Source organism: Aplidium turbinatum, chromosome 3 (genome assembly GCF_918807975.1).
Source record: "Aplidium turbinatum chromosome 3, kaAplTurb1.1, whole genome shotgun sequence".
Taxonomy (NCBI): domain Eukaryota; kingdom Metazoa; phylum Chordata; class Ascidiacea; order Aplousobranchia; family Polyclinidae; genus Aplidium; species Aplidium turbinatum.
Genome location: NC_137474.1, coordinates 31230818 through 31256482, shown reverse-complemented (window position 1 = coordinate 31256482; position 25665 = coordinate 31230818). Strand labels below are relative to the sequence as shown.

The 25665-nt window shown below is 36.8% G+C and overlaps 1 protein-coding gene across 1 annotated transcript; it reads left to right on the top strand.

Annotated features, from left to right (window-relative positions):
- Positions 1 to 1556: 1556 nt before the first annotated feature.
- On the top strand, positions 1557 to 25344 carry LOC145767265 (phosphatidylcholine:ceramide cholinephosphotransferase 2-like). The gene is made up of 8 exons (XM_082579056.1): positions 1557 to 1649; positions 2013 to 2148; positions 10059 to 10160; positions 15836 to 16028; positions 16420 to 16537; positions 17736 to 17889; positions 20272 to 20438; positions 20859 to 25344. The coding sequence occupies exons 1-8, from the start codon at positions 1557 to 1559 to the stop codon at positions 21045 to 21047; spliced, it is 1152 nt and encodes a 383-aa protein (XP_082435182.1). The 3' UTR covers positions 21048 to 25344.
- Positions 25345 to 25665: the final 321 nt, after the last annotated feature.

Sequence of the window (25665 nt, the reverse complement as noted above, 5' to 3'; positions counted from 1 at the left end):
GACTTCCACTATCACAGATCTAAGCTGTATACCCTTCGTATACCCTTCTCCAGCTGTACATATACCCTAGTTTTGATCTGGTATACACTTGGGTATACAGTATACCCGGTTGAAGAGCACTGCCCTAAGACATGCCAATACTGCGTCAACAGCAATAACATGGATTTTGTATTTTCAAACAATGGTTTGTACCATGGCGATCTGTATACACAGGCCTTGACAACGTACGAACTGGAGGGCTGACTGAAGGCCGATGTATTTTCAATTTTGAAGTTTAAGCTAAATTCACTTTATATTCCTTTTATATGATAATTTAAACAATTTAAATTGCCAAAGCGTGATCACTGAATCCCAAATCACTGCAAAACTCCTAAAATGATGTTGACAAAATGACAATATTTTCCGAAATACTGGTGTTGCCAGACGCTTTTTGGATTTCCAGTACAAGTGCCAAAATCTATTCCGTTATTTGAATGGTAAAAACAGCACAAAAGTAACTTAAACTCTCACAAAATATAGACAAAGACTCTATTTATCAACTAATACTCAAACTATCAACTTATACTTGCGATTTTGGCTACTAACAGATCGGCCTTCAGTCAAATTTTAAGCTGCACGTTGCCATGGCCTGTGTATAAAGGTCGCCATGGTTTGTACAGATTATGTGATCTACATTTTGCATTGCATTTTGAAGGACTTCATAGATTTTTTTGATTGAAACTTTTCTCCAAATAGCTGGACATATACAATACATAGGCCAAGTTGTTTTTTCTTAAGTTTTGTTCTAGTTCTTTGTTTTGTAAAATTATTTTTCATGGAAAAGTGACTATACAGTGTGTTTTTCTTTTAAAATTTTCAGTACGGTATATCATCTGTGGTACAATGACTTTATATTTAATCCCTGCAACAACTTTGCTGTACCGTACTTCTAACTTATATATCTATAGGCTATAATAATAGGGTCTGCTACTATTCGGTGAATCCAATTCGGTGAGTTCCTAACCTCTAACCCCTAACCCTAAAACGTCAATGATAATATTAGGCTACGGTACCCAATAATTTAAAAAAAAAATTGAAAAAATCACCTAATAGGGATCGGACTCACCGAAATGGGCCATTCCGATAATAATAATCATGCTTTTATTTAACATGGTTTATAGCTGGTGTATAATACAAGCCTCTTTCCTGGTCATAAATGCTATGACTTGGATATTTGTCAATGATTGGAATTAACAAGACATTTAGGGTGAAGTGTATTTTAAACAATTGAACAGTAAAGCAAAGGTAATGTAGTTTCACCCTATATTTTTGGTCAATTCCAATATATGAGTTGTGGAATTTTTTACCAGGGGCAGAGACTTGTATACCAGCTTCATATCTTCTATTAAATTAGGCACTGTTCTAATTAACTGTACTTATAAGACAACTTGTGCAATTCAATTATATTTTTTGTTTGTCTTATTACTGTTCGGAGAGTATGCCATAGTCAAATAGACTGCAGGTATAAGCTTTTATGCTACTTTGACATTCAAATTTCCATATAATTTGTAGAAAGTATGGTGGAGAGTAATATAGTTGATATGAATGAAAGTGATGGACAACTAACTGATGAAGAAATCATAGGCTGGAACACAGAAGAGTCTAAAAAGGTTTGCATTACATTGAATTAAAAAAATATATGTTGTATTTTCAAAACAAAATGTACAATAGAATTCCATAAAAAAGTCAGTGTGTATGTGTATTGTATCCGGGTTGACGCCCGGTTGTTGAAGATTTAGATTAAGTAGACAGGAACGCAAGGAAGCCAATCTTTGTGTCCACCTTCAGTCCTTCAGGCATGCCTTTTTGTGTTCTGCCAAAGACACAGAGCTCTGCCAGCTCTTGAGCGGTGTTGAACCAGCGCCCTTTCGAGTACCGTACCAGAGCTCTCACCACTGGGTCTGCAGACAAAAAAGTCGATAAAAAGTAAACATCAAGTGAAACTTACTGTTAAAGATCATGGTTTTTGTTAGGTTCTGCGGAATGGACTTCATAACAGTTCTACACAGCATCTTATTGGACACATCTCGCCTGGTAACTCTTACTCTCCATCCAGTATGGAAAATGGAGTTGTGAACCATCACTCCTCATCGTCTCCTCTATTGGCAGGTTGGTATGCCTACACAGTCAATGTGCATTTCAAGAAATGTATGCTAATAATTGTTTTTTTATGTTGCACTGGTATGGTACTTCAATTCACTTGAATTTCAAAAAGTACCAATAATTCCTTATAAATATGAAGACTGAAGAGCCCATTTCCAAAACCACTTACATCCACTTTCGGTGATTTCGAGAAAACCACGAAAAACGTTTATGACAGTTTAGTTTGGAAAATGTAATGCTCTTTTGATTTCTGACGATGTATAACTACCTACTGAATTGAGACATGACGTTTGTCGTGGTTTTGGAATTGGGTTCTTCATATGTTTTGTTAGATGCTTGTTAAATTGTCAGGTCTAGTGCGGAAAAAATTTGATGGTTACCTGAATCCATGCACTGCAAAACTATATATATAATATATATGTCAGGTTTGATTGTAAATCAATGCAAATAGTTTTTGGCAGTAACTCATACTTGATATATACATGAGTGGTAATGTGATGATTCTAACGGTTGGAATAAGTTACCCTTGAAGTTTATATTCTCATTGGTCAACAAGCTTTTTCTTTTTGTACATACGGTAGCTACTTACTATTTATTGTTGTTTCATTGATTATATTTTATCACTTAAATTTAAAGTGCATAACTGCACATGTTATTGGTGATGTTGATAAAGTAATCTGTCTCAAAGTGCACATACTGTACTACTGTATATATATATAAAAACACATATCACTTTATTTAAGCTTGCTGTGCCTTAAACTTGGAGGACTCATAGTCAACAAATGCTTAGGTACATTGGATTGGAATCCCTGTTTCAAAATTCTGTATACTCTTAACTGTCTCTACCATAATATTGTAGCCAATCAGCAAATATCATAAATTTCCTTAGCGTTGAAAATCAATGGTTTACAAACAAAGTGTCACGAAGCAATATCTGCAGTCTGCACCCATACTAATTTCGGTATCTGAAACAGATGACGTTCTTACCAACTTACTATTCACAAGAGCAGTTAACTGTTCAAAAAAATATTTAAATCAAAACCCTCAGCAATATCATACAACATAACTTGTTCTGTATAAGTGTATATGTGCATTGTGCAATTAAACACCTTTCAAATAATAATAATAAAAAATAAAAATAATAATCAAGCGCTACCCAAATTTAAACAAGCAATTATTTGCCGTAGGTGCGTCCATTCTCCTCAAGACCTCAACATTTACTAGATGTATCACATACCCCGCTGTGCAATTCTTTTGTAGTCATGCAGTTGCCTTTTCCTAATGTAATTTGTTTTTTGTCTGTCTGTATGTTTTCCACACTTTTGCATTTAATCGCTGCGTGTTTTTTGATGCTTATAGTCAGTTAGTTACCGGTACTAGTTAGTTATCTTTAAGAAGTTAAGTTAAGCCAAAAATGTTTAACTGTTAAACTATTTGTAAATATGTAAAATATATTGTTATGATGATCAACTCTGAAAATTGAATGAGGCTGTTCACCAGGCATTAAATTAAATGATATGAGATGTTCTACTGGTGCAAATTAAGCTAAACTATCACAAGATGTATACAGTGACAATCTGCTTTTATTCCGACGTTTCGTCAATCAGACACGACTGACTTCTTCAGGGGGCTAGACCAGGTAGTGACTACCTGTCTAGCATGGCAAAACACAGGACATATTGCTGAAAACAACTAAACATGCAAAATGAAAATTCAACTTCTGGACAAAAACTTATCGCGCGCAAAGTTTGAAATAAGTTAGAAAAAAGGGGGGACTTAATTGCGATCAACAAGAAACTTAAATAACAACAAGATAGGAGAACATGAAAAAAACAACTCCATATCATTTTTAGACGTCTCAGTTATTCGTCACAATGCCACAAACACGTTGACCACTACAATTTTCAAAAAACCCACACACACTGACAGATATTTAAATTTTAATTCACACCATCCCAAACATCAAAAACTTACTGTAGCTAAAACTTTGTATGACCGCATTGACACACATGTCGCAGATCCGCATGAACGTTCACGACAGAACAAAGCATTACACAATACTTTGCGTCGCAATGGATTTCCAAGAAAGCATGCTTGCCAACGACAACCTAAAAGTTTAGTACCCCCATCTACCCAGTATAAGTCTTTTGTTTCTTTACCTTATGTTAAGGGAGTTTCTGAAAAAATTCGGCGTATCTTAAATGAAATTGGTGTAAAAGTCGCTTTGAAACCTTTCTTGACAATAAGTAAATTTTTGCCATCTTTAAAAGACCCCTTGAATCAAAGCGAAATCTCAGGTTTAGTGTACCAAGTTTCTTGTGATGATTGCAATTTAATTTATGTTGGCCAAACAAAACGAGATCTCAAATCTCGCATTAATGAACACAAAAGAGCTTTCAAATATCAACGCCCTGAACATTCTGCTCCTTGCATGCATGCCATAACTTCAGATCATAAAATAACTTGGAGCAATTCTAAAATTCTAAAAGTTGAAAGTGATTATAAAAAGCGAATGTTTTCTGAAAGTTGGTTCATCAATCAAAAGCCTCATGTAGTGAATCGCAATGATGGCATCTCTTTTCCCGCTATCTACAAAAAACTATTGTAAGTGCTGATTTGACGTTTTTTTAAATTGGTTTCATGCTGATTGTAAACCTGTGCAGTAGTGCGTACAAAACTCGATTCATGACTCATGCCGTTCACTCTCCTATCTTGTTGTTATTTAAGTTTCTTGTTGATCGCAATTAAGTCCCCCCTTTTTTCTAACTTATTTCAAACTTTGCGCGCGATAAGTTTTTGTCCAGAAGTTGAATTTTCATTTTGCATGTTTAGTTGTTTTCAGCAATATGTCATGTGTTTTGCCATGCTAGACAGGTAGTCACTACCTGGTCTAGCCCCCTGAAGAAGTCAGTCGTGTCTGATTGACGAAACGTCGGAATAAAAGCAGATTGTCACTGTATAGGGTCATGCGGGGTCAAACGGGACACTTTTTCAGTTTTTTGAATGCCACATAAAACCTATGATGAAATTTAAAAAAAAAATTTTTGCAACAGAGCATTACACCTTTCAGCAATGAAATAAGACATTTTTCAGAAAAATTAAAAACTTGCAAAAACATGAAAAAATGTGCTAAGCTGGGGTAGGTGTGGCCCATTTGACCCCATCAGCTGTGGGGTCAAATGGGCCACAACTTTTATTTGTCGAAATGGTAAGGAAAGAACTTCATTTTTGCTATTCTATCACAGGCCTGTTGGGTGGCATGTATTTTGTTAGTGATATTCAACAATTTTAGCCATAAAGGCCTTCTTCGCCCTTTTCAGATAAAGGTAGAACACATAATTTGCACTGCTTTTTTTTGCAACTGAAATTGAACGATATGAATAAGGAAACATTTTACAAATGTTCAATTTTCAAACAGCAGGGTCTATAGGATACTATACATTCAATCAATCATGCTATATACAAAACAAACGGGACAGGTTGGAAACATCAAACAAATAGTCTAATATTGTGATTACTTCAGTTTGTATTTTCATACGGATCACAAGAATTGTCATTTACACTGCAGTTAGACTTTCCAGTATTTTTCAACTTCGGGCACACTACATTGGCCACGACTGCCACAAGTAGCTGGAGGTTGGATGATGGAGACAACATCATCTAATGGATAATCATGTAGATCTTGATGTTCAGGCCACTTCCAGACACTGGGACTGCTTCTTATCATGCAACTAACTTCAACACATGTCTTTTTAACCTTTGTAACTAGCCCTGGGAAATAAGATCCTTCATAGATGACAACAACGAATGTAACACCTTCTTTCAATTTTTTAACTTTGGTTGTCGACACCGCTTCTTCCTCACCTGAACTACTGTCACTACTGGATGATGCAGTAACAAATGAATCGCTGTAGGTTAACTTCTTTTTTGCCATATCTGGAATTCTAGCCACAAGCTGTTTCTTTACAGGCTTTTTAACTGAAATTGTCATGTTACTCTTGTTCTGTTTCAACTTCTTCTCTTTACGAAGTCTTTCTTCTTCTAGTAGTCTTTTCAGCACTTCTTCTTCTGTCAATACTTCTCCTGCATGTGCCTGAACTCGTGCTCTTTTCTTTTTTTTCTGTTCCATGGCTGCTACAGTTGTTCGTGATGGGGTTGGATTTATTACTCCAACAATTGCATTCCGCAGCAACTTCCTTGGTGAGTCTGCGGATGTGCTGGGCTTTGCTAGTGTCCCATCAGTCCCATCTTGTGTATTTTCTTCTAGGTGTACAACCCTTTCCATTACAGGTCTTCTGTTTGGAGGATATAACCCAGCACCACGGAATGCATTGATTGCAGTTATTGTGTCTAAACGTGGCCAAAGTCTTGACAGCAACCTAGGGAAGACTGCTTTGTCAACAGCGTCCAATCGTGACTCTGAAAACCAGGCATTAAGAATCTTCTTCCACATAACTTTCACAGCTTTGAATACTCCGACATCCAGAGGCTGAAGTGCATGGGATGAATTTGGTGGGAGACACAGGATAATAACACCATTGTCCATGGCACTCTTGACAGTGTTGTATGTTAGATGGCTGTTATGCCCATCAAAGGTCAAAAGAACTGGCTTTTCAATATCACTGACATATTTTACAAAAATGTTGAGAAACCAATTTTCAAAATTAATATCCATCATCCATCCAGAGTCCAGACTCTGAGCAGCTGTAACATGCACCTTTTGGGCCTCCGACAGTCCAGCTCTCATAGAGGTGTTTTGCCTTGTACACCGTCAAAGGAGGAAGATGCTTTCCAGAGGCAGAGATACAAAAGAGCACTGTGTACATAGTCTTGCCCGCAGTAGGAGACCTCAAGTAGGCGTTCTTGCTTTGTTTGGAGACAAAGAGTGCCTCATTGCTTCTATCAGTGCTAAGTCCAGTCTCATCCAAGTTGAAGATGCGATGAGGCTGCTCTTCAAGTTTGTTTTGTTCTAGAGTTTTCTCATAAATGTCAAAAAAGGAATTCACAGCATGCTTGGTCAAACCTTCAGCGCGTGCTTCAGTTAAGATCTCAGGCTTACGTCGTTTTAATAACCTGTATGTCGCTTTTCAAAGAGCAACATCCAATCTCTACCAGGTCTTCCATCCTTAAATGGATTCTTCCTGCCTATAGAACTGATATAAGATGCCACCATGTTCTTTACATCATCTCTACTCTGGGGGTAACCGCACTTGGAGATGTACTGTAAAGCATTCACGATCAGTAGTTCTTCGTCAAACGTTAAGACAGTTCTACCACCAGAACCTACTTTTGTTGGGGCACTTGAAACCCACCGGCGAAGAGTTTCTTTGGGGACATTGTGCTTTTTTGCAATACTTCGTAACGAACCTTTGCCATCTTTCACCAACTGGGCCAATTCAGGTAGAAGATCAGGATTGTATGCAGTTTTAGTTTTGCGTGTTCTCTTTCTAGGCATGTCTGGAGCTAATCATGCAACCAACAGCTATGTCTAGTAGTAATAATAGGCCTGTTCACCTAAAAAATACCATAAATTAAATAGAATTAAAAAAATTACGCAAGTGAGCTAAAACTTGTCAAAAAGCCAATGTGGCCCATTTGACCCCATTTTATTTAAACAGAAAAATTGCAAAAAGTAGAAAAGTGAGACTATTAATTTTTTCAGCATACTAATTCAGCATTCTGGGGTGCACGCTGTTCAGTAAATTTTTATTCCAGCTTAATTAGTTTTTGAGGTATACCAAAGTTTTTTTGGTCAATTTTCAAATTTTAATATTTTCACATTTTTTGGCCACTTTATGCATCATGTGAAGTATATACCAAATGTACATCTGTGTTTGTTTTACATGATGCAAATCTATGGGAAAACAGCTTTAAAATGAGCTATTAACTTCCGATTTTAGAAAAGAATAAGTTTGAAAAAAAATGTGAGAAGTAAACAGAGTACCAGAATGGCCCATTTGCCCCCGCGGCCCATTTGACCTCGCTTGACCCTACATCTTGTGATAGTTTAGCTTAATTTGCACCAGTAGAACATCTCATATCATTTAATGATCAACTCTGTTGTATTGTTGTGTCTTGCCTGCCTTCCGTACAAGAAAGCAAACTCTCTCGCGAAACTATAATGATAATAAAGTGATAAAATACCAGCCAATTTGCTCATAAGATATATCTTGTGTCATGTTTTCGGTGCTAGTATAATATATGGATTACACATAACAACGTTCTACAACCAAAGATGAGCTTGATCTTGAAGATCACTTTTATTTTGGTGATCTTGATCTAAGATAATTTTTTGTGTGATTGTGACCTTGCAAATCTATAAGATTAAGATGACTTAATCGTAGAAATTTAAGTTGATTTGCAAGATAGCGGCATTTTCTATAGCTTCATTCAGTTCAATCGTACTGTGCAAAGTAATTAGTGGCAACTACTAATATTAAGCCACTGTTAGTATGATGTATGATTGTTGCCATTTCAAAATTGAAAAGGCCTTCTGTGTTAGTCATAAAGAAGTAAACCTACGTATCTTTATGTGGACGTATGATAAAAATGACTCAAATTAGTTTACATTTCTGTTTTGTGAATTAAAAAAAGTATCATATTTGCTTTCTTTGACCCAGTTTTCAATGTTTCTAATTTGAAATTGAAACAGTAGTTTTCAATTTGGAGGTCACCAGCCGTTTTTGGTTAAATTTTACATCAAATGTAGTTTTTTTTTTTAATAATTTTATAGGATGATTGCGAGGCTACATTGATTGCTCTGAGTGGTTTGCGGTACAATAAAGGTTGAAAACCACATTTTTAGAGCTGCAATGATATGACACAGTGCTTTTGTCAACTTTGGCCACATCATATGGCTTATTGCAGTAATTTAATCAGACCAAGAGTTGTTTAGGCTCTGAGGTTCCTTTTTTGTAGGATATATTATATAATACGGTATCTTTGTTTTTTCATTTTGTTTGATGCGATATGTCTAACATATGACCTGGAATTTTTTGTGAACAGACAATAATACCCATGTTTCCAGATGGGAAAATGGTGCAATAAATGTTGATAGTGCTGTGAAAGTTGAAACTATTTAGTAAACAAGAATAAACGCTTAGAATGAACCTGACTAAATTAGTTACAACCCTATAAAATTTTATCGCTTTGACTTTTGAAGAATAGAGCTCGACAATCAGTGGTTTCACATCCAGTATATATTATATCTTGTTTTGTCACTTGAGTTGCGTAATGTTTTGGTACGAAAATTGACAATGTTGAAGGCGCTAAAGCTGCATTATTTATCGGAATGGCCCGTTTCGGTGAGTCCGATCCCTTAACAAGGGATTTTTTTCAATTTTTTTTTTAAATTATCGGGTACCGTAGCCTAATTATCATTGCCGTTTTAGGGTTAGAGGGTTAGGGTTAGAGGTAAGGAACTCACCAAATCGGACTCACCGAATAGTAGCAGACCCATTATTTATACATATACAGTTTTTCAGTCTAGTTTTGATATTTTATTAATTTTCGACATGATTTCCAGAGATTGTGCGTGTCTTCATTCCATGATAACAAGCTGGTGGGAATTTTGATCGCACATCTTAATGGCCTTGTTTTGTTTGAATTTAAAGATTTTAATCTTTCCTTCCACACATGATTTCTCCAGCTGTTTTTGTTTATGCACTTTTGCACATTCCAAACAAAAATGACACAGTTCTGGCTATTTGATAACTTCCACAGGTGTTGAAAAACTGTTTCTCAAACAAAATATACTTGTAAAGTACTTATACGCGTACGTGACAGTTTTTTGAATCGTGGGTTTATCAATGTGTTGCTATACTTTTGCCAATATTTATGACCATAAAACATGCAGCAACTCGTTGTAGTTTCAAATCTTCCACTATTAACTAACTATATACATTTGAAATTTTCAGATGATGATCATTCCAGCAGTGGATCCAGCAGTCATGTAGTTATTGAGCAATATCTTTGTGAAAAGTTAAAAACTCTTGTGGCTTTGATGTACCTATTGTTTGGTAAGTGTTTGATACGTTTTTGTTGCCATGAAAAGTGTAAACTATTTTTTTGGTAGCATTTTAACATAAGTTTTTCACAACAAACAAAGTTGTTGGGTAGTGCGAGGACGAGGTCTGCATAAAAATATATAAACTATTCCGTATTGCGGTTGGTTAAACTGGTAATTTTCCTATGTAATTGCATGGTTTTTGATACTAATTACAATTTCGTTGCAGTAAATTTCTATTCCATTTCTCACAATTAGACGTCTTCGATTATTGAGGAGGGTTAATTTAGTTTCAACCATAGCCCTGGTTTTAGTCTTAGAATACAACAGGACATTCTAAGACCTGTGGAAAAAATCTGAAATTTTTGTCTAAATTCCTGTCTACCACATCAAATTGATCCAAGGGTATAGTACAGCTTTTACCTCACAAGTATGGCTTCTTAAGTACACCTATCATTCTTACAAAAGTAGAACTTTAAACCTTCTTTAATGAGATAGGTATGTAGTCACTAACGAAACCACAATTCTTTGGCAAATGCTTCACAATACACTTGAATTTATCAATTTAGTACGGTAGCTTACTCTCTGCTCTGATGAGTATTGATCGCACTAGGCATTCATTTGGATCATTGGTAAATTCAAATAAAGATTTAAAAGTTCATTCACAAAGTTGTATTTTTGAATTTTGTAGGATATTAAGCTGGTCAAATTAACAAATAAAATATACATATACAAACAACCATATCTCCTTAAAATCCATTTCAAAACTTTTACAGGCTTTTTGCTCTTTCAAATTCTGCATGAATATTTCTGTAGTCTTATAATATTTTTGTGCGAATAGGCTACATGTAAAAATCTACTCCAGATCGAAGTCACTGACAAGTCAATAACATGTTCATACTAGGGCACTAGAACTAGCCCATGCAGCCCTTTCTCCCACGATAGAAATATTCTACTTTCGGGCAGCAAATAATTCTTCGTACAACAACGTTGGATTTTTCATAGAAATATCTACATGGAATTTTTTCATACAGCCGTTTAATCATGTTATATGTTGTATCATAAAATTACTGTTTAGACAAGTGGTTCTTAAACTAGAGGACGCACCCCCCTTAGGGGGCGTGAAGATTCTCCAAAGATGGTAGGGTATTGCACTGGTATGTTGCTATATTGTACAAGTCGTGAACAGAAATGTTCGTAGCCTAACACGATTAATCGATTACTGACAGGTAATGTGACTTACCGGTGGTTTAACTGTAGTACTCGGCGGTCAGCGCTGATTCTTGCCGTTGTTGTTTAATCTATTGTTCGCTAACAATCGCTGTTTGTGACGTTATTTTGTGTGAAAGTGACTCTTCTGCACTTGCAAGTGAGGGAAAACTTTTATTTTATTTGTTACGAGAATAGTACAGTACAATTATAAACGATACGAATAAAATAGCGCCACAACAATCTAGATAGTAGATACCACAACAAACAGGAAGCAGCGAAAGACTATATTCAGTCATTGCTTCACTGGATAATAATTTTAATTTCCTCATCCCGCTTCTTTCAAAGCTGAGGCTTGCGAGTTAATTGCTTGTTTTCTACATGCAGCAACCACAGGCTTGGATTCTTGATATGATAATTTCTCTTTAAGTTTTTGATCAATTTCAAAAATCTTGGTATTAAAATGTTCACAATCAAATCATCTTCTTCATTTTACTATTTAAACTTACTTTATCTCCAGATCTCAATTTATCGTAAATCCAGTTTTAGATTTAAACCTAGAGAGCGAAAACAAGTGTAAAGACGCAAGCTTGGAACAAACTTAAATTGGTAACCATACATGCGATGTGCATTTTCTTCAACTAAGCCACGAATTAAACTGCTGGCTTCAAAAAAGCAGTTACATCCTTGATGATCCTTCTCAATGATGCGAGGAGAAGTAGATTGCTATTCACTTAATCTGATTTTTGTAGGACTTATGATAAAAAATAAAAAGTAAACTTTGTTATAAAATCCAAAACATGCAAAATTTATGTAGTTTGACTTTCATATATATATCTCTTAAACGAGAAAAGGGGAGCACAAAGTATTACAAGTGACGTCAAGGGGGGCGCGCCCAATAAAGTTCAGGAACCCCTGGTTTAGACACAATGTGAAAATTTTAATGACAAGATCTGTTGTACCGGTAGATCACGTCCAGTCGTCCAGGTGTAGGCTTAATGTATGTAAATTGGTGATGGATGCTACTATAGCTAGAACAGTGAGTGATGGCAGTCGCCCACTTGTCATTATGAAACAAGTCAGATGTGCATCTATGGATAAAGGGTCAAAGTAGTTAATATTCATGGCTGACTGAGCTATAGAATCAAGCTGTCTGGGCTTCCGTCTGTGTAGGCCTACAGACAGGTTAACCAAAACCCGTGGTGCCAAAGCTCTCCCCTGCTTGTTGATAAAAAAAAAATTAGGGAAACGCTGTAGGTTTCAAGAAGAAAACAGTTCATTCATTCATGTTGCCTTTTCTTGTCTGGAGTGCAATGCCGTGCATTGTAAGAGGATTTAAGGAACGACCTTCTCAAAATTCACTTCACAGGGTTAGCGCATTATGCAATGTTCTTTTGATAGAGCATTCTCAACAACCACTTCGTGTCGACACGACTCGACAACCATCCATTACAACAACTTGCTGTTGAGAAGCATCTTAAGTAGCAGTTGTCAGTCTGGGGTTTTCAATTGGTTGTTGCAGCAAAAGCATACCAAAGGCAAGTCAATCTACGTTATTAAGCTGAAATAAGCAGATAAACCAGACACCTAGATAAAAAGGGATTGAGCGGGAAATCTCAGAAAAGGCTTAAATCGAAAATGAAGCCAAAGGCGTCTTTTAAGCGAATTTGTTTATGAAAATTAGGTTTTAGTCAATTTACGGCAGTTCGAATACAACTGCAACTTCATACAAACTGCTTGCATCAATTTCACGCCATTGCGCATGCGCATAGCCATGCACACAAATCGAAATGACCACTTTTCCGTGTTTTACGATGAACCAAAACCAGAAAAATGTTTACAACATACTTGAAGCGCTGTAGCAAATACGTTATAGCAAATGCATCTATAACAGTGACGATCGGTGAGGGAAAGCAAGGAAAGCAGTGCTTACCTTAGCAAAAACTATGTAAAATATAATGACTGAATTCTAGGTTTAACTTATTATTTTTATCACGTCTATTTTAACTTGAAAATTACTGTATTCGTGACTAGAATTACTCGTAACGCTTGTGAGTAGTCTAAGTCCTCACCAAACCGCATGTCTTGCCTATAAATGCCAATTGACGCAAACGCTTCTGTCAGAAACAATCACTGAGGCTCCAGGTAAGCAACTATCAAACTTGCTTTTCCAGATTCAAAAATGTCAAAAAACGCTTTCGTTTTAACCAATCCTCACCCGTTTTGCAAAACGTCACCAGCTGCTTAGCCAATCAGATGTGTTATGGTTATGGTAGGTTACGGTAGTTGTGCTTTCCCAGTGACGTCAATGCGTACATTCGCTAGAGCGACTAGACTAACTCGTCAGAATGGTATCTCGTCACGGTAAACGCACAGCATCATAATGCCAAAAAGCTTGTTGCTGTTTTTTGATGTCTCCTCGCCATGTACTTTAGCCTACTGTACTAGCTTTCATAGTCATGCCTTTGCCCTTTTTACAGCGTTGATATAGCGTTACTTCGCCAATGAACGTTCAGGTGCGGATGCAATATTTAGTTTGTTAAGCTTCTATACGCAGGAGGCAAACTTATCAAGCTTTTTGTACAAATTGCTTGCGGTTGTAATGTTTAGGCCTAAGTGTTAGTTTTTGTAGTGTAGGCTTAACAGCCTTAACTGAATATCTGAGAATGAACATTCATGACGAATTAAACATTTAGACAACTATTATTCCATGTCTAACACAGGATTTTGGTCCTGCAACGTTAAAATTAAGATTGTTCATGACTTCTAAACATTAAATGGATGTATGATCACGACATAGGCGAAGCACAATTTGACAGATTATTATTTTTGATTTGTTTTGGAAATGCTCTCAGAGCGCACCAAATTGGAAGTGTTTTTCAAAAATTTCTGGGAGAGGCCCTCCAGACCCCCCGCTGGAAGTGTTGCCTTTGGGCTTCGCCCGACGGTTACGCCCTTCGTGCCTACTACCTTGCTGCAGCATATTTCCAAGTTGCTTTCCCAACGGTTTAAGCCACCGAACGTCACTGATCTATAATGACGTTGAATCAGCGTAACAAAGGTGAATTCTTCGCTAGGAATCGATGAGAGTACCGGTACTTCTACACTAATCACGCGCAACTTAGTTGAAGTCTTACGTCACCATGTCTGGCTTTAATCTCCGAGTAATATTGATAAGGCAAGGTTGGTTACAAAGTCAAATTATACGAGTAGGTTATTACAGCAAGATGCAGCAAAATTTGTTAAGTTTTGGTATCACGGTAAGAAAGAAAAGACCCAGGAAAAAATCACTTTCGCTCACATGACACGCAAAAATATGCTTAAGGAAAAAAAACTAGTGAAACTTTGCACAGCAGAAAATTGTAACGTTAGTGTAGAAGTTTTCCGATTCGTGCCCAGAGCATTGTGACGCAAGAAGCCACACGACCTCGTTCGGTGGAAGTTAATCAGTTATGCGGCGTATTAAGCAGCTTCACAGCGCTTTGACTCTTCAAGCGCACGTCGTTGGTCTGATGAAAGCCTTTCAGAGTGACTTCGCTTAAATTTTAAAAAGCCTTCGAAACCGTAGCTATACTGTAGTTCTCGAATGGCGAAAAATATCAAGATAAAGTGAGGCATGACGATCGACGCTAAAACTGGTTTGTCCGCTGTGAGACTTAATTTGTCTGCCGAGATAGCTGCTCAGACCGGACACGTCTGTCCACCGTCAACAAACACGAATTTCGAGGCCTGCATACAATATTAGGAAATTAAATGCGAAATGTAATTTTCGGAGTTTCAATTTGGACGGAAATGCCTATTTTTTTCCCAGAGGCCTTAGAATGTCCTGTTGTATTCTAAAACCAGGGCTAAAAATGGATTTGAAAAAAAAAGCCGATTAATCCTCCCCTTTCTTCGATGCACAAATAATTTAAAAAATTTGCTTTTAAGGTGCCTATTTTTTCATTAAATTACATAAGAAACAATTTGTTGAACCGAGATCGTGGAATAATTTTTATACATTAAGCAGGCATTAAGTAACGTTTTTTGAACGGTTTGTACTATTCCCCTCTTTGCTTAAAAATACCACATTTGATTATAGATATGCTCAGCATGCTTCTTCTTTTTGCTTATGATGCAGCAATTTAGGCAACATCTCCCAATTGCTACAACCTGTGCAATGTCTTCATATCAGGGTCTAATAAAGTCAGGTTGTAAGCGTCAGAAAGGATGGGATATCTGTTTGAGTGATTGATCAATGATCATGCTATTGCTAGCCACTGGTCAGAGTAGCAGCTCTTTTCACTCGGTTGTTGGGCTATCCAGACGTAGAGTTCTTCTTCAATTTCCAGGCTGCATTGGCTAAGGATTATATATATAAAGTCAGCACTCAGCAGTGTACTTTTTTGATCAGTGCATTTAATGTATGGTACATAATTGTTGTTTAGTAATGAAAAAATAACGTATACAATTCAAAACTAGCACTTATGTTTTGAACAGGGTTTGTGACATCAGTCTTCACCCTACAGTTTGTTCACGAGAGGGTGCCATCCATGACAGAAGACCTTCCCCTTCCTGACGTGTTTTTTGACATTGTTCCGACTCGTTTTGAAAATGCTTTTGACGTGTGCGAGTCCGCGGGAATGGTCTTGGTCATATTTATGCTCATGTTGGCTGCTTTTCACAAGCACAGGTGAATTGAGTTGTTGCATAAATAGATGCTTGACTGTGACTTGTCCTGATTGCATCTCACACCATGTTGCTGCGCAAGGATAACTATTCGTCTTCTCTTTTTTAAGTTGAAATATCGGTTTTGTTGCAAAATTCTATTTTTAGCTCATTTTTCCAGGTAATCAAATACAAGGAGACATTATTAGGTAATAGTAAGAATAATTACACAACATAACAATAATTTAAAATATCCTGTCAAATCACTTTTCTACAACGGTATACAAAATGCGACTTTAGGTAGTTTTAAATCTTCTTTACCAGATAACTGCAGTCGTCCTTTGTCCATAGAAAAGTGATGCGTCTAATATGACTGATTGTATGATATAATATACATGTGATGTATTTTGATGTAGGTTGATCATTTGCCGACGAGTGTTTTTCATCATGGGAACATTGTATCTGTACCGCTCATGTACGATGTATGTGACCACTCTACCGGTACCCGGTATGCACTTCAAGTGTGCTGCTAAGGTGCGTTTCAATCTCTCGCTCTCTCCTGCAGACTGTAATTAACATGAGCCGTCGAAACTGTAGTAGCGTTGTACACTTAACTCAGTGTTGCCAAGTTACAACAGAGAATGCCACAAGACCATAACAATAAGAATATATGTATATAATAAAAAACAGTAGCAGAATAAAAAAATAAGAATAACAATAAGAAAACTTATAAAAGTTAGTATTTCATGTGTGTGCAAGTACCTTCTTTGGATGTTCTGCATACCAGTGATTGAGGTTAGTGCAAATGACACGGCTTGCTACTGGTTTTGATGTTTCTGTATCGAAACTGAAATCACGTTGATCCGACGCATTCTTTGTTTATTTTAGTTGTTTTTTTACCATACTACCAGTGGTAGTTTTGTTCGAAACTATATTTTAGTTACACAATTTAATTTATACATTTCATTTCATTGACTCAGATACATGCTGGTTAAAATCTGTCCAGTGGAACCTGAAACAAGTTACAGTATCTTATTTCTTTAAAAAGTAATTTTTCTACCCTTTAAATTCTTTAAATAATTGTGGAATAGCTTTGTAGTTTTAGAAATCATTCCTCGATGGCGTCAAACAAGAACAATCCACGACCCTGTTATTGAATCATTATACATTTAACGGAAAATTTTATACTGTACAATGTACATATCACAAATACTGCATTTTTTTTTTTTCCTAATTCAGCACTGCGGAGTGCAGACAAAGAAACTGTTTCCCAAAAATATATCTTTTTATTACCTCTAGGTTGCAACAAACTAACGTCAAGACTTTTATCATTGTTTACTATTTTTTAGTAGTTTTTCTAATGGCATATTTTTCTTGATTGTCGAGTGTAGTAAGAATTAGGGATAGTATATCTTTTGATAACACACTTCCAATGCTTGCTTTCTATATTGAATAGTTGAATACTCAGCCTTGTGCTGACGCCAGGAAGATCGCTCCTTCCACACAGCATATTCTTTTCTATAAATAACCATTCAACAATATTTTCCATTCAAGGCGTGAAATTCCTGATGACGTTTTACTGCTAGCTTTTACAATGAGTAGTTGTGAATACAAATGATGCCATATTGCGGACTCATTTTGATTATGTAAAAATAGCTCCCAAGCAAAAACTGCCCGTCGTGAACTGCCGCTTTTTCACATCTTTTTAATTTTGTTTGTCATTATTTCTCAGGCGCATGGCAAGATATCTCTCATGATGTCCCGAGCGGCTGGTCTTCTCTTCGGAGGAGGCCTCACAGTAACTGGGTCTCACCATCTTTGCGGAGATTATCTCTTTAGCGGCCACACCATCGTACTCGTCATTAGTTACCTTGTCCTGGCCGAATGTACGTTTTTTTGTGTTGTAAATTTCCTTTTTGACTTAGTTGTTTAATTGTTACCAAATTATATCAACTTTGGTGACAGTTTATCTGTCCATGTTTGAAAACTCTCGCTAGAGCAATGATGTCCGGCGGTAGGCCTACATAACGATAAAAAGAAATTTAACTTTTTGTATATTGCAGATTTAAGTATTTTCTGATGAGGACACAAGTACGTGTCGAAAACGATTGAGTTGATCTTTTAATTGTGTTATATCGCTTGGTAATAACAGATGTTAAACCCGCTAAAGTTACTTTATTTTGTTTGTCTATGGTTCAACAAAGCTAACCCTCTACCAAAGCTTTAGCACTATTATTCAATGACGATCGGTGAGGGAAAGCAAGGAAAGCAGTGCTTACCTGAGCGAAAACTATGCAAAATATAATGACTGAATTCTAGGTTTAACTTCTTATTATTTTTATCACGTCTATTTTAACTTGAAAATTACTCTGTGACTAGAATTACTCGTAACGCTTGTGAGTAGTCTAAGTCCTCACCAAACCGCATGTCTTGCCTATAAATGCCAATTAACGCAAACGCTCCTGTCAGAAACAACCACTGAGGCTCCAGGGAAAGCAAGTTGCTTTCCCCACGTTTAAAAACGTCAAAAAACGCCTTCGTTTTATCCAATCCTCACTCGTTTTGCAAAACGTCACCAGCTGCTTAGCCAATCAGATGTGTTAGAGTTGCTTTCCCAGTGACGTCAATGCGCACAATCGCTAGACTAACTCGTCATACGCACAGAATGGTCTCTCGTCACGGTACACAGCACAGCATCATAATGCCAAAAAGCTTGTTGCTGTTTTTTGATGTCTCCTCGCCATGTACTTTAGCCTACCAGCTTTCATAGTCATGCCTTTGCCCTTTTTACAGCGTTGATATAACGTTACTTCGCCAATGAACGTTCAGGTGCGGATGCAATATTTAGTTCGATAAGCTTCTATACGCAGGAGGCAAACTTATCCAGCTTTTTGTACAAATTGCTTGCGGTTGTAATGTTTAGGCCTAAGTGTTAGTTTTTGTAGTGTAGGCCTAACTGAATATCTGAGAATGAACATTCATGACGAATTAAATATTTAGACAACTATTATTCCATGTCTAACACTGGATTTTGGTCCTGCAACGTTAAAATTAAGATTGTTCATGACTTCTAAACATTAAATGGATGTATGATCACGACATGGGCGAAGCACAATTTGACAGATTTTTATTTTTGATTTGTTTTGGAAATGCTCTTAGAGCGCACCAAATTGGAAGTGTTTTTTCAAAAATTTCTGGGGGAGACCCCCCGCTGGAAGTGTTGCCTTCGGGCTTCGCCCGACGGTTACGCCCCTCGTTCCTACTACCTTGCTGCAGCATATTTCCGAGTTGCTTTCCCATTGGTTTAAGCCACCGAACGTCACCGCTATTATTATTTCATACACTCTCATTATGCCTGAGGCTTGAGTGTGTTATGGGGAAAATTAAAAACAGCTAACACAGAGTATCCTTAAATTTTGCTTATTTTTAACGTTTCATGATGTCTGCATTTTGACGAAGAGAAAACCTTTAGGCCATTTCATTGAGGAAGTCCTGTGCTGTCTCTGCAAGAGTATTTCCAATCCAGAAAATCAGTTTTTTATTACATTGACTCAACAGCTACAGACGTTGATACACAAACCATATTATTTTTTTATTAGTTTTGATGATAGATGAAAGTGTGCACTGTTCAGTGTTCAGGGCTTGTACCCGAAAAATATGGCCTATAGCCCTATATCATAAATTAATCCAAATGATTAACACTTGTTCTCGGATTGGGAAACATTGACTCAACCTTTTGCAAACGTTTGCAACGTATTTGAAAGGTTTCGATCTACAGATGCATGCCTGATCGCAATGTTATAATTGCAGGCTGAACATGCTATGACAGGAAGCGTTTCTAATAAAACATTTCTAAGAATGGCACGGTATCATAATATGAAGCACAATTTTTTTTCTCACTTTTATATATCTTCATATTGCAGAGTCATGTAAAAGTTTGACCTGTCTTAATATGCAGAATTTGTGACAACAGATTCAATATATCGGTTTGACGCCGTTTCGTTTGTCGTTTATTGGTCAAGATCATTATTAATTTAGCTCAGTGACGTTTACAACTTCGTGTGTTCAGTTTTAAGGTTAAAAATACTTTGAAAGTGGCAGATGGAAAATTTTGCAAATTATCAAAAAAAATTTATCACATTTTTTTGACATGCCCTGGTTTAGGGAGACGATTCATTTCTTTGCCACTGAAGTATCCCAAAAATATTGCATAGATTGTTGTGTAGCATTAATGACAGTATGGAAGTTATTTTCTTGTCTTATCACAGACACGCCTAAGAAGTGGTGGTATCTTCATTGGCTATGCTGGCTTCTTGCTGCTGTAGGGATAGTATGCATTCTACTCGCCCATGATCATTATACGGTGGACGTTGTTATAGCCTACCTTCTAACAACAAGGCTATTCTGGTCCTACCACACTATGTGCAACACAGAGGTAAATGCAATAGATGCTGAGATTGGGAATCCTTATGGAATTTCATGTTTATGCTTAGTTGCAAATGAATGAAATTTTATTGAAATGATCTCGTTTGCATCACAATAGTTTAGTTTTCCCCTATAGAATACATAAATGATATGAATCAAATCTTTGAAACTTGGATTGACATGCTTAAACGTGTCTATACTTGCTCTAGCTCACAAAGTACAGTGCTCTGGTCTTTAATATTACTCTAATGGGTACCAATTGTGTGCTTGAGCTGTTGACTTTAACGTCAAGTAATAAACAGAATTTCATTGAAAAAAATTCTTATAAAGTCTTTTGTTTTTTTCATAACTTCAGTGCTAGTGTTTTTTTTTTAATGTTAAACCAAAATAGCATCGTCGCTGCACCAAGCTATATTTTAACCTTTTTCAGGTGCTGAAGGAAGTTAGTCGAACAAACTTTCTTTCTCGGGTTTGGTGGTTTCCCATATTCCGTTATTTCGAAGAAAATGTCCCAACCAATGGGCGCTTGCCACGTCAGTTCGAGTGGCCATTACCATGGCCACAAAAAATACGTAATTTTTTTGGCCTTGTCAGGAGGTCTCCTATCAAAGGTATATGAGGGTCAAACTCGATTCAAGGATATGTTGGCATTTTGTTTCAGTGAAATTTCACAGAAATGTTTGTTTTGTGTTCAGTCATTGTTACATCACTTCTTGATCGACGACTGTGACGTCAAACATGAAGCTTACCTCACGACTGTTATTTCAGCTCAAACTTCATGTTTCTATGATGAAAGATACTTCCCAGACAGCAAAATCCGTCGTTTATTACATTGATTTAACGTCTGCAGATGTTCAATCAATGTGAAAAAACGCTTGATTTGCTGTCGTGTGTTATGTAATAAAGAGTGGTTTCCAAGCCAACGAATCAGGCATTTTACTTTGATTCAACGTCTACAGACATTGAATAAATGTAAAGAAGAACCGATTTGATGGCTGGGTTGAGATATCGTTTTTTTTTGCTCTAACCACTCAAGAGTCAGATTTTTATCAGAAAAGTTTCTCCTCGTTAAACCTCCAGAGCAAATGAAATGGCTTTTTGTTTATCATCTGAGTATATTGCTCGCTATTCACGCATGCCGATTTTCGACGCTTTTTTCTGATGCTGCTCAACCTAACCAAATGATGAATCAAATGAAAATAACCACCTATTAATTCGTTATGAAATATTAGATCAAGTTATCTAATAAGATTTAATTGTGAGCGGATGACGGTGACGTACGGCTATTATATGACGCAATTGAAGAGGCTTAATTGCTGATAATATGATAATTCATGGATTATTTTACAGGTTGTTTAAGCTAGAGAGCAAAACTAACTTTGTTTTTTGTCTTTGCTACCACCTTGATAGCAACAGTGCCCTTCTAGTGTTGACTTCTTCCATAGACAACTAAATTTCTGTTGGAGGTTTCACACCCGGTTTAAAATCCTGTTTATTTGCGTACTGAGGTGTCAAAAGCCGTAACTTTCGCACTGTGGCTTTTTAGGGTGTAACTAACTAGGGTGAAGCAGATTCCAACCATGCCTTAGGCAAATTAAACCTAAAAGTTGGGTGAGTTGTTATTTTATGTAAAACGTGGCAGTTGCAACAAAATTGTGGTCATATGTCCTATTTAAACTCATTATGGTTGCCGAATGCCGTCTTGTTTTAAAACTATCATAAGCTTCCACGCGGCTGACATTACTTAAGATTCGTGATTAGTGAAGGTAATACACTCATTCTCAGATAGTAAATCAATCTTTTTTACATTAATTCAGCGTTTGCAGTCAATGTAAAAACCACTGATTGATTGCTGGATTGAACGCTGCTCGAAGATTTTATGGCCAATCTGGCAGAAGTGTCTCACCCATCGAGCTACCCGGGGTGGGAATCTAACAACGACTTTTTGATTTGAAACTCAATGCACTGCCACTGCGCCATTTAAATGAAAAACAAAGCTTTTGGCGTGACGTAAAGCTTTGTTTTAGAAGATTAGGCGAAATGAGGGTTTTGGGATCTGAGGGGTCTTGATTTGTCAATGGATTGGGTGGAGCTGCATAGATTTGGGTATGGGGTAACTTAGTTTGGTAGTGATTGTAGGTTGGGTATCTGAAACCTAAAACTCTTTTATGAAAGTTAGTTGTCTATTGGAAAATACGGAGGTGGTTTCCATTTTTGCTGGTCACCTTAGAATTGCGTGCATTAATGTAACGTGTTAAGCATTCAATTGTAGATGATTTTTTGTTGCTTGAAAAACATTTGTGGAATTGATTTGTGAAGATAGTGCTCGACTGCTCGTAGACAATTTTGTAGGTATTTCGGTGCACATGAAGAGGTCTTCAGTTCGTTATATGTACCTCTTTGCCAGATATCTGTGCTTGGTATTGAGTTAGTTTCTTTCATCAAATATATGTCCCATTTCACCTTTGATGTCAAATGTAATGTTTTTACTGTGATCTTCGGACGCCGTGTTAGTTAAAAAAACTATTTTTTGCCTGACTGCATAAGTGCATATTGCAGGTCGTTGTGTGTTTCAAAATAACTGTCAGCTTGTTGACTGTGATGTGTGTTTAATGTGTATACTCGTTTTTCAACTGTCTTGTTTGGTTTACGCGCTAGCTTGCCATAAACATATTGCAATAGGTTTCCACACAAACATCCCGAACAATTCACATCATCTTTGCAAAAATAAAAAATTCTTTCGAGGTTTACTAGCCGTAGTTTTCAATATTTCTTAGGAAGAACCACATATTTTAAATGATGTATTACCAAATTTTGGTTTTAATTCTCCAGGAGACTTTGGACTGGTAATGACAAAAACTTAACTGAATGAGACCAATATTTTGTCGAATTTGTTCACAATATTGCATCGTTACTGAAATATTGAATTCAGTTTTGCCCACACTATTTTTCTGAGTTGATTCTAGCTCGTCCGTTCGTTTTGCTCTGTCGATTTGATTTAATCTCGCCATTTTTTACGTTATGCACATGGCTGTGGACGTGTGGAGTTGGGCGAAAAATATACCACTCCGACAACTCGATTTATATCTGGCCGACTCCGGCTTCAGTGTTGCCAAATTTGTTTAAATTTTTGTTCTTTTTTATTATTTTTAATTTAGTTTCACTTAAGTTGCGATCGCTATTGAAGCGGCGACTTACAAAAAACTGACAAGAACAAACACTTTTATTTTCTGGTAAAGTTTTAGAGCGCAATAGAAAGAGATGACTGTATTAATAGAAAGAGAACAAGTAACAATATTTTGAAAAAAGTTTGCAAACAAAGCTTTTATTCACCGTTTTGTACCAAGTCGGAGTCGGCCTTTTTTGCAACAATTTCGACTTTGGACATGCCAAAATCCTTCCGACTCCACAACCCTGGTCATACATACACGCAATAACGTGTTTGGAGCACCTTACCACCTCTCAAAATTGGTCCTTGTTAAATTTATTGAACGTCTGCAGACGTTTGAACCGATGTAAAAAGGACCAATTTTTCTTGCTGAGTTACAAAATATTCGTTGAAGCGACTTGTTCAATGACCACTGCAATGGAAAGGCGCACATACACTCAACTTCTATGTCCAAGTCGCCGCGGTCAATTATCTGTCGTTCACTATAAATTAGTTTTCAAAGCAAGCCACTTAAAACTTGCATAAAAAGAAATAAACATGTAGTTCTGACTTCTGACAAATGACATAAAAACATTTTAAAATGCCCGTATTTCTGCTGTTTTCTACGTAGCTAGTGCATACCAGTGAGGTTGATCCTTCCCTGCACGCTGGAGTGGTGAGAGTGCAGGCATGTCACTTGAAAGGCCGTTGTCTTGACACCTATCGAAAACACGTTTATTCAAAATCTTCAATTTGCTTGCTTAGCTTGCCAGCGCACAACCAGAAAATTTACCATCACTTTTACTTGTTGTATTGACAAAATTATATCACCGACTTTAGTGTCTAATGCCCCGTAATATTTTTAGTAATAACATCCACAGTCATCTTATCTTCTAGCCTACTCTGTAACAACTTTACTGTGTTTTTGTTTTCATCAATGTTTATTCGTTTTATTTACATTGAAAAGATGTGTGTGGATGTATGAAACAATGACGAATCTTATTAACAGTGTTGCTACATATTTGCTGTTTCCAAAAACTCGTAGGCTGCGTTTATATTCGTTTGCTATCAAATTGCCAACCAGCATAGCATTTCCATGACACAATGCCTAAGATGTTGAGGTGATGTTTAAAAGGACTGATTTGTTTCCTGAGCTTTGGTTCAAATTGATTAGGAAAACGTTAGTTTTTCTAATCTTTTACACAAACGTTTGTTTCGTTGACGTTTTTGCTTCGTTTGTGAGCTTGTTGCTAAATCACATTTTAACGACTATTTGACTGGTGACAAGCGCATCTCTGAAGAGTAAAAAGAAAGTGTTATAGGCTCATACTTTGCTGTACCATATGCACTACATCCTCTTCACAACTTAAAACGGACGTTTTACGGGTTGAGATCTCGTTCTTGCCTTGTGCTCATGAAGAAAAACTGCTTTGGATCATTTATCGTTTCTAACTTGCTATCAATATTCTATCAACGTTGCTTTGTGTTTACTGACTGTCGCGTTTGTAAAAGTTATTTCGTGCAATTCTCATCCTGGTGTTGTTAACAAGTGGACAAATATCTCACGAAAGATTAGAATGGAAATACAATTTTACACCAAAATGCATCTATTCCAAAGTTTGGGTATCTTGTTCAAACTGACAACTTTGGACTCTTTGAAAGGTTTTGAACGTATTGAGCTTTGTAATCGACGACGTCATTGGCATGCTCTTCGTGACCTTATTTGGTTTATTGCTTTAACAAATACATGACTAGAACTACCCATGGCTTCGAGTTTGTGCGACATGCAGCGTTTTCTTTTTACACCAACGGTTAGGAACAAAAACACCCAGCTAGAGTATCAGTTTTACACCGACTTAATGTCAGCAATGTACAGAAGACCTGATTGGCTAGCTGAGTACACACTTAAAAAATAAATCAGAAGTGAGAAAACGAGATTGAGCTGAAAATATTGCCATTTTACGTCATTTTAGTGTCGCCAGACGTTGAAACGATGATAGAACGACGACTTTTGTTAGCCATTCCAAGCCGGACTGAATAGAGCATAGCGTCAGTTCAAATGTCATCCAGGGCTGTGGAGTCGGGCGAA